At 41.9% G+C, this 10504-nt stretch overlaps 1 protein-coding gene across 7 annotated transcripts in view; it reads left to right on the forward strand.

The window, feature by feature from the left end:
• pax2a (paired box 2a) overlaps positions 1–9604 on the forward strand; it is a 31559-nt gene extending 21955 nt beyond the window's left edge. For 2 of the 7 annotated variants that reach the window (XM_058651878.1, XM_058651879.1), the window contains exons 9-12: positions 2401–2616; positions 4471–4572; positions 6554–6640; positions 6770–9604. In XM_058651878.1, coding sequence (XP_058507861.1) covers positions 2401–2616; positions 4471–4572; positions 6554–6640; positions 6770–6891 — 527 coding nt within the window. In that variant the 3' untranslated portion in view covers positions 6892–9604. Of the gene's footprint in view, positions 1–2400; positions 2617–4470; positions 4573–6553; positions 6641–6750 lie in introns of all 7 variants that reach the window. The other 5 variants (XM_058651881.1, XM_058651882.1, XM_058651883.1 and 2 more) reach the window with 3 other exon arrangements.
• The last annotated feature ends 900 nt before the right edge of the window (positions 9605–10504 follow it).

Below are 10504 nucleotides of genomic sequence, written 5' to 3' on the forward strand. Positions count from 1 at the left end.
TTCCTCATGGGGGCGACAGAAGTTCCGCACTGGGCCTTCATGTGTCTGCACTCAAAGCAAATATGACTGTCCATGTTGAGGTACAGTAGACTTGTCTCCAGATGATCTGGAAGTTTTTCCACAACTGAAAAGTTCTCTGTGGATCTGGAACTGTCAGCCTTTGCAAACAGAGTTCTGCCTGTAAATGCTTTGAGTTCCTTGGTGAACATTTAAAAATGAAATGCCCACTTGAGAGAAGGCTGTTGCAGCTATATTCCGACACATCACTCGGCAGGCTGTTGTAGGTTCTTAACAGTCCATTTCTATGGTTGATGGGGTCTGCGGACGTGGCGTCAGTGGTGGAGCAGAGACAGATGTTGGAGAACTCTATAGCGTCTGCACTCCCTCTCTCAGAGATGTGTTTGCTGGGTAGAAGAGGTCCCAGAGGACCCTGAGTTTATCTTCAATCTCCATCATCAAGGCCTGTGATTTGACAGGCTCCCTTTACCCAAGCGCTGCCTCGTCTCTAGGACAATAAGCAACACCATGTCTGATTAGTTTCAGAGTTCAGTGGTCTTGAACGCAGCGTTTTGTATCAGTTGTTGTTGCATCGTAACCCCTGTCTGTTTGACAACGGTTGCTCAGGCGCTGAGAAAACAGCGACCTCCACTTGTACGTGTGGAGTCTGCGATACAGTTTAAATAGACTCAAGTTCAGGTTGATGCTCGACAGAGTCTTTTTATTTTTTTTAAATATGTTTAGCTGATGTTGTTCTACTGTGTAGCCCATTGGTTGACCCGGTAATTGGTTTTCATGTGCTGTGAGTGTATATTCTAGCAATGATGTGGGTGCATGTTGAACATAATGTGCTTGTGCAGACACTAACCACTAACAAGGCTGCTGTATTGTCTTTTATTAAAGAATGCCTGCTTCTTTTCTGAGGGGAAGTGCTATTTTTTTTATTTTTTTTGCTGTGATCCACTCACAAACTTTTAGAAGCTGTTTAACTTTAAACACTTTAATAGGCTGCATGTTTGCCATCATTCAGTGTGAGCTATTTAAATTCATTCCCGTGTGCATACTCTCCAATAAATGTATGACACACATTTACATTTGACAACGGCCAATTAGATGCAAAGCCCACTTATTACAATATTTCTGTTCACACCACAAACTCATGGCGAACACTCGTTTTTTAATGACTTGATCATGTGTCAGAAATGTGTCGCTTCCTCAGTAACAATGGTGTTTGTCTCAGTGAGATGTAATCGAGGCACTTCTGTCTACAGCAACAATTACAACTGTCGTAAAGACAAAGAGGGGGAGATTTGAGGAGACCTGCATGACACACTGTATCTATGGGAAAGCGTTGAGTTATGTCGTTAAGTTCATAGGGCCGACAGGGGCTGCGTCCCCGTCCATAGAACAGTCCTTATCTTAATGAGGAATTGCAACACACACAGTCCTGTTGTAAAACAACAATGATGGGGGGGGGGGGCAGCTAATGAGGCTATCATGGTGTCGGGGAAAGAGCCATCTCTCCCTAAAGGCCCCAGCGAAAATAAAACGGGCTCTGGAGCAGACATGGAGGAGCTGGAGACAGAGCTCGCATTGATGATTACATAGGTTTGAGGGGCAGAGCTGCAGGAATGAAAAGACGCCAAGACTCATCAGCCAAATTAGATCCAAAGTGTGGAGCTCTGAACTGTCTGCAAGACGATTGTTTGGTGTATTTGTGGGAGTGATTTGGTTTTCGCGAAGGCAGCCATGAGATTATGTTGTTTGTTTACCCAAAACCTTGGGGAAATTTTTCTTTTTCTTTTTTTTTTTTTTTTACGCATTCAGGCTTGATTGATCAGGCGTGATGTGCTCGCTGTAACATTCCACTGGTGTATGTTTCCACTTAGTTGAATAAATTACCGATGGCTGCATGTGAGATTATTATTATAAGCTATGTAAATGAACAAATCAACTGCTAAAGAGTGCTCATCTATTCACAACTCATATGAATGCACATGCCTGGGTCTGGCCTCGGTGGAGGATAAGAAGTTAAAGGTCCTGTCTGTGACACAGACATTTAATATACACTAGCCATAAGTATGTGTATATAATGGCTTTAAAATAAGAATGGTTTGGTTTTTACCTGTAATTTAGCTTTGCTTTGGAGCATGTGTTTTGCATTTTTGAAGTGACAGCTTGGGACCAAAACATTAGAGGTCACAGATTTTCAGACCTTGGACTTTTAAACAATGCTTCCTTCCTTTGGTTATTAGAACATTTACAAAGTTACATTACATTCATCCCACCATAGCTCTACATCCGAGTGACTGATGTGAATGCATGAACAGTATGTGAGGTGTTGCATGTTTGCATCATAGTCTCTCTATTTTTTTTTTTCCTTTTGTTTTCTTTGCCTGGCAGAGTCTCACCCATCTTATCCACCTTCCATGTGTGTAAAGCGGGAGCCTCATGAGGCGTCTTTTGCCCCCTTCACCCCCTCCTCTGTTGGGGACTCTGCTCTAGCTGACATCTTGTCCCGCCAGTCCAGCCTCTCTGTAGATGCCTCTACTCCCAGCTACCCTGCTCATGCCAATGGCCCCTGCTACAGCCAGTATGCCAGCCAGCCCTTTATAGCAGGTACAACTTTAGCCTCCTGTCCCTGTGACCCAGATCAAAACTCAATCACCATGTTCTGATGATTTTTTTCCACCCTTAAAGTTCCAGTGTGTCAGAATGAGTAATATTTAATGGTGAGACAGCAAATAGTAACATATGAACTTGCACAATAAAGCAGGGAACCACTGTAGTCTAGTAAGGTTTCCATTGAAAATTGAAACATGCAGTGGTTTGTCCTTAATGTTGCCATAGAAACATGCTGGCGCAAGATAGCAGCCTCCGAAAAGAAAGGCCTTTTCTTAAAGTACACAGGCTTATTTTATTTTATTATTTATTATTATTTTTATTTTTATGAAACAAAATTTATTTATTTAACTTGTTTTAAAGCAGTTAATCACCTTTACAAACACTTTATGGGAAGCATATTCTGCCAATAAACCTTCCTAAATGTTACACATTGGACCTTATGTTCAAATAATCTACTCAAAGCCATGATAATCTTTCATGTTTACGGCACTAAATCCCAGGATTCTTTGTGGTTTTACTCTTGTGTATACAAGGGCAAAACTGTTTGCCCCTCATTAACAGCAACTGCTCTCCCCTCCTCTCCTCACCCTGCTTTTCTCCCGCTCTGACCCACTGCTCATCCCTCGGGTTAACAATAGCCCTCCAAGTCCTTCCAGTGTCCTCGTGACAGGCCTGAGGTCTGGGGGGCCAGGCAAGGCTAAAGCGAGGGGGGGGCAGCTTTGGACCCCTAACTCCCTGTCCTGTGCCCCTTCATCCAGCCAGGCCCGATACTGTCACCGTTAATTACAGAGCTGAATGTGGAGCAGAGAGCAGCGAGAGCACTCGCTGGTCTGATGCTCATGTCAGTTTAAGAGCTGCTTAGGACAGCGGTGCATTCATCTTACAGTAGTTGCATCACTGATGAGCTTGTTTCATACTTTTTTTTTTTAACCATAATAACTTTGGTGAAGTTAACATAACAAACTGCTCTGTGATAGAGCGCTGACTCATGTAGGGACGAGCGCACAAGACCTGTGGAGACGGAGCCTCCACACGGCCCAACCGCTCCATGACTCTTCTGACCTCTCCTCATTCAAATCACCCATCAAAACTCACCTTGTTTTAACTTAAATGTCTTTTTTCCTTTTTTTCTTAATTCATTATCTTGTTCTTTTTGTGCTTTTAATGTAAAGCGACTTTGAATTTATTATTATTATTATTTATTAATTATTTCTTAAGCTTTCACCTACAGTGCATCACTACCCTTCAGCTGATGCAAACAACCATTACACATGTGTGTTATTCCTTTTGGATTTGTATGGGTTTCAAATGTTGGATGAGGAAATTTAATGTTGTGATTTCATTGCTATTGTGACTATTATCCACTAAGGTGATTTAACTATAATGCCTGGATAAAAAACTGACACTGTCACATGACACTGTTTCTGAGAAATTCTATATATATATATATTCTATAGTAAAGTTAATTTTAATTCAAACCAAATTGTTCTTTTTAACTGGACAGATGGGGAAATAAGATGACACATTTCAACAGTTTTCCTTCAATATCTTCACTTTGGTTACAATTCATTACATGTCATTTAGCAGACGCTTTTATCCCAAGCAACTTACAATGGAATTGAGTACAATCAGCCAGGTGTGGAGTCGAACTTGCGACCATGGTGTCTTTCGCACACAGGGTACCGGTCTTAACCACTGAGCCACTCTAACCCAATTCTTCACAATTAAACCTAACAAGTCAGTTTAAATATGAATCATGAATCATTATCAGCGTGTTAATATGAAAATAAAACTTCCGTAGATATTTTTAACAATCCTCATCATTTTTCTCCTCTTGTGTCCCCACAGGTCGAGACATGGCCAGCACCACTTTACCTGGATATCCACCTCACGTTCCCCCAACAGGACAAGGCAGCTACCCCACCTCCACACTCGCTGGTATGGTCCCTGGTACGTGGCACTTTTCCTCTTTTTTATGATGCTGTTCATTTTGACTTTCACAAGATACACTCATTTGTTTCATTTGTTGGCTGAACTGTGAACTGTGGGCTGAATGACATAGCTGTGCTAAACCTCTACAAGAAACCCGCAGTCAGTCCTTACTCAGAAGCAAAGGGAAGCGCAAATCCTGGCTCTGCAGGATTGAGGGAAGCTTGTTATAGCTTTGTTAGACTGCGGTTAGCGTGTGGTTAGCATCTGCGGATGAGGACATTAGATGAACTCGATAGGCGATCACCACAATCAGTGGCCGTGAGATAGGACAGTTCCTCTCAGTTACACTCCAGCTCCCAGCGCTCATTACCCTCACCATGTCCACACGGCGCACTCTCACCAGCTCCGTCGATAAACACGGCTTTTGCTCCTCTCCTCGCCTCCCCGGACACTCAGGGCTGCAGAGCGTATCTCTTTCCCCTCTACTTAACCTGCAGTTCAGGTTCACAGCAAACAGTTAAGGGTCAAAACACAGAGGCGTGGAGGGCCTGTAAATATTTAAATCACTATCTCTCTCAGGGATGAGCTCGGGTTACACGACCAGCTGTAAGGATGCTATAGCTGTTGTGTAGTGCGTGTAGATCTCCTCCAAACAACTGAAAACACCGTGCCCTTCATTGTGCAAGAGACGTGAGCCTTTCACTCTGAGCAGTAATCAAAGCGAGCCCGTCTGGCATATATAAATAGAGGTGAATGCAAACCAAAATCCTTTGTAATCCAGGTGTTGTGGATTTTCTTTTTCATCTGCCGGCGAATGACTTAGATTTAGTGACTGGTCCAAAACACTGTTAAAGCAAAGCCATTCTTCAGCAGCTTCATATAAAACCCTGCCTTTATGGTCCCATAAAAGAAAGAAACCTGTGGACCCACAGCATCGCTCCCTGACATTAACCCCTCCCCCCCTCAGCCTCCCCGTCCTTCCCACCATGACCTGCACAGGAGGACAGCCGCAGAATTAGTGGCAGTGAAACTCACGGGAAAGTTTTTGACGCAAAGAATCGTCGCGAAAAGCAAGAAAGACCTTGAGCAGTAAAGAGCAAAGGGAAATTGTAAAACATGATGATAACTTTTTTATTAAATAATTGATGCTTTCTCACATCTTCTCCCCAAAAAAAAAACATTTAAAAATACTATTGGCTCAGTTTTTGTTTGAAAAACCTGAAGCTGCTTTTAAATTTGGTCCGGCAGAAACTGAGGGTCCGTTCACACAAGAACAAGTTTAGAATCTGCAAATGTTTTATAACGTGTCAGCTTTTTATTCACATTGAATTTGCGTTTGGGAAACTACCTTTAAAATGCTATTGATGGGAAATGCCACTCATACATTTCTGTGTGTATAATCTTTATGTAACTTTGGAAAAACAATGATGTCATAGCCCCGCCTCTCTCATGCTCTTAAATTCACTGACGCCATCTTCTTCTTCTTGCTTTATGAACATGCTCCACTTCTTCTTCTCCATCGTTAGTGTAATTCTGTGGCAGCGTTACAGCTTAACTCATCTGATAAGATAAGATAGTCCTTTATTTGTCCCACAGTGGGGACACTATTACAGTAGCAAGACAACAAGACATATATATATATATATATATATATATATATATATGTATATATATATACATATATATATATATATACTACAGCATTTAGAGTCATTGTGGTCGGGGGTGGGGTTGAATTTGATGTAAGGAAAGTACTGTTTCCACATTCTTCATTCATGAGCTCTCATTAGCCGCTTCATGACGACCAACCTTACTTTCTCTTTGACCTTATCTTTGAATTCAAGTCGGTTTTTTTGCATTCTTGTTTCTTGTTAGCCGTATTTTCAGAAACCAAATTCATTTCATGTCACTGTTGAAATGTAGCCATGGTGTAAGAATATGTAACAGTCTTTGTCACTTTGTTAGCCCTTTGCTAATGTTTGTTTTTATTGATTTCCAGGAGGGGACTTTTCCGGGAACCCTTACTCTCATCCACAATACACCACTTACAACGAAGCCTGGCGGTTCAGCAATCCAGCGTTATTAAGTAAGTGACTAATGTACTTTAATAAGCTTTTTAAGTTGTACTGTACTTGGGGCTTTAAACAAGTTTTGACCTCATTGTTTCCAACGCCTCGTTCTTCTGTTAACTTTCAGGTTCCCCTTATTATTATAGTGCCGCGTCCCGTGGCTCCGCACCTCCCACTGCTGCCGCTGCCTATGATCGCCACTAGTTACTATGGAGAGCAGCTCAAACTGCAGGGCGAGGGCTTCGGCCTCCATATTGTCCCCGTCTGAGAAACACTGAGGTCAAAGGGAAAGCGAGGTGGAATCCTAAAGGAAGCCCTGTGATGTTATGTGATGTGGAGGAAGGAAGGAAGGAAGGAAGGAAGGAAGGAGGAAAGAAGGAAGGAAGGATCAGCAAGGCTGATGGCGGTGCATCTAGCCCAACTTCAGCGCTTCACACTTTGGGCCAAAAAAAAGGGCCCGTGTGGCGTTTAGAACTTACCCATCACGCCCTCAATCTCTCTCTATCTCTCTCTCTCACACACACACACACACACACACAGACCTGAATATTTCCAGAATGACTTTAAGAGATTATATAAATATATATATTATAAAGTATAAATTGAAGAAAAACCGTGTGAAGAATACCATGTGGAAAAAATTGTTGTGTTTTTTTTTTTTTGTTTCTTCGTTGCTGTTGTTGTTGTTATTTTATTCATGGATCCTCACATTCCTTTTACGTAACGAACTGCAGTGTTTTTCTGCTCGTAAAAAGAGAAGTCCAAGGGAGTTCGACGATGGTCCCCCATAGCTTGACGATGCAGCGGCCTGAGCCAGTGTTGTGGGGCCCCTCTGACACTTACCGAGATCCTGGCTCCACGATGTAGGGCGGGCTTTACTCTGGTGCTTCGACGACATCTTCTGCTCCCATTTCTGTCCGACACACACAGCATGTCCCTATAACGTTTACTGACCCTGTACAGACCACTGGCGACATCCCACTCCCTGTGGCAAACAATCAGATGTAAAAATGTAAATCATTTTTTTCCGAAGTATTAAAAAAGAAAAAAAAAAAAAAAAAAAAATGCAGAGAATGTGGACTCAGAAAATGGTCTAGCCAGAATTTTGAATACTTTAAATTATTTTTTTCCTGTCACTACTAATTTTTAATGTAAAGACAACAAAAAAAAATATGGTATCAAAGATTTTGCAGAACTGCTGTCACACTGTTTCCTCTCATCTCCCGTCACGTCCATGTCCATGCATCTCGCTTTTTTTGCACTATCGCCTCAGCTTATCTGATTTATTTGGTGCGTTCACATACAAATTAAGTCGAAGCAGAACTGTTAAATATTTGGGTGTAAAGCAAACAAAGCAGAACAACATCTTTATCATTTTCCTTGGTTATATTCCATTCAGCTGCTTGGTCATACCAATAGATGCCTACACTGATTAGAAAGCTGTACGCAGTTGAGCGAGCCAATTTGTAAATGAGCTTCAACAATTGCCTTACAACCCTGTGTTTCCAAGTTAAAGTCACGCCTATTCAAAGAGATCAGCTGCCTTTTTCCGAATCACATCCACGGCTCAACGCTCCACACGGACTGGAAGAAAACACTGATTCAGTTTTGCTTTTTTTGGGAAAAAATATTTTGTGAATGTACTTTTAACTACATTTGCCAAAGACTTAGTTTGATATTTAATATTTTATTTACAGTATATGTATGCATAAGTAAAACAGTATTATCTCTTTTTGTTTGAGTACGTAGTCAACACTGAACATGTATGCTGTGACTATTCAACAAACCACACAAATGAGGTTGAAAATTCAGTGAGTCAATATTCCAACGGCTGCAACTCAAATGCTGCTTTGTAGAATGATTTGTGAATAATGTGAAGACAATTCTTCTCTGTAAATAATATCACACACACACTCACACCATCGCAGTATCATTCCAATGTACTGGCTCCCTTTGTAGATATACAAACAGGAAAAAAAAAAAAACGTGCATTACATTATGTGTCCTAATGTAATGTTGTGCTCTGATGAAGTGCGCAGCTATTATCGCACCTCACAGGTTTTCAGCAGCTAACATCCCATACACTAGACTTTGTCTTTGTCATTTAACTTTTATTTTTCATGATGTTGTCATGATGATGTTTTATGTCACTATGCAATGAGTTAAATGGCTTTCTGTGTCATCTTTTGTTGTCGGGCTCTGAAACAAGTAACCCCCCCCCCCCCACCCGTGAAAAACAGCATAAAAGTGAAGAAGTTCAAAGACCTTCAGTGTGAAATGGTTTTTACTTTTTTTTGTTTTTGTCCCCCCCCCCCAAAAAAAAAATCATCAAGACAAGATCAAACTGAAGTCCTTGGCAACAATCAAAGATATCGTTCCTGTCTGTGTTCGTAGATGTCGTGATCATTTTGTTAATTCAGATCATCTGTGCCTCCATGTACAGAAACCCGTCCATTTCCCCGTCTTTCCACTGTTTTCCTCGCCTCTTCCTCTCTCTCTCGCTCAGCCCAACAAACAATGCATCTCTTTAGCATAAAAGCATCCAAGGGGGAAGTTTAATTCAACACAAGAAAAAAAAACCTACATAATCTGGTGCCAGGGGTGACTGTCATTTCTGAGGGAACCAGATAACAGAGAAAAACAGACTGCAGCCCGGCTCTGCACGAGAAGATTTCCTCCACAAATTGCACATGGGATTTGCCTATTTCTGTCTGCGTGTAGCTCGACATATCCGGAGATGAAACACTGGCACAGAGTGCAGGCCACGTCATTCAGCTAAGTCATTGCTTTAGGAAGCGGAGCACCTCTGAGGGAATGGCTCTTCTGCTGTAGTAAAGATGATACAGGAGATGTGTCATGGACATAAAAAGGATTTCTGATGAAAATCTATACAGAAAGCCTTGTGGCCTCAATCATTGTTCTGTTTCAGTTCTGTTCCAATTCTTTTTGTGCACATGAGAAATAAATTCTTTTATATGTCAGTCGTTGACTCGGTGTCCCCTCATTATTAACCCCATAAGAAAATGATTCAGAGTTCAAGGTTCCCGGGGAGCACCGCTGCTGCTGCTGCTGCTGCTGCTGCTGCTGCTACTGCTGCTGGTGTATTGACATTTGGTTTTATTAACAGTCAGGAGCACAGAAGGCACTTACATGGGTTACAGCTCTCAAATATGGTCCACACAATAGCTGCACAGTGGGATAACGAATGCCGAAATTATATACATTATAGTTTAATGCCGTATGCGATAGAGAGATCAACTGCATTATGGTAATGTGTGTTTGTGCAAGTTAGAGAGAGAGAGAGGGGAAAATAGAAACAGGAGGAAGGGGAAGAAGACGAGGGTGAAACAAATAAGAAGGACAATCGAAAAGGCAGGAGAGCATTGCACCAGCTTCTGTCTCCACTTTATTTAATGATGCATCAGATTCATCCTGCTATACCACACCACTGCTGTTGCATGGCTTCCTCCCTGCATTCTCTACCCTGAAACACACAAACCCAGCCATTCGGATTTCTCTTTTTTTCCCTGTTTCCTCTGCCTATTGTTTATTTCATGGATCCCCTGTGAAGCATCAAAAGCTGCTGTTTCTGTCAGCCCCTAACTGTCCTATGTGTTTGTCATTCAGGCCTTGTTAAAAGATAAGACCCCCCCCCCCACATACACACACACACGCACACACTCACTCCCTATTCTCCCAGCTCAGAATTCCCAGTGGTAAAATTATTCCATTTAGATGGGAACTTTTTTTGTCACTATCTAAATTGGCATATCTGGCTCTCTCGTAGAAACCAATAAACTGTGAACTCAGATGCATCTGTCAGTCAAGCTCATCTTTACTTTAGCAGGCCAGATGACAACAACAGGAGAAGACACACACAT

The sequence above is a fragment of the Solea solea genome, chromosome 15 (assembly GCF_958295425.1).
Source record: "Solea solea chromosome 15, fSolSol10.1, whole genome shotgun sequence".
Classification (NCBI taxonomy): Eukaryota; Metazoa; Chordata; class Actinopteri; order Pleuronectiformes; family Soleidae; genus Solea; species Solea solea.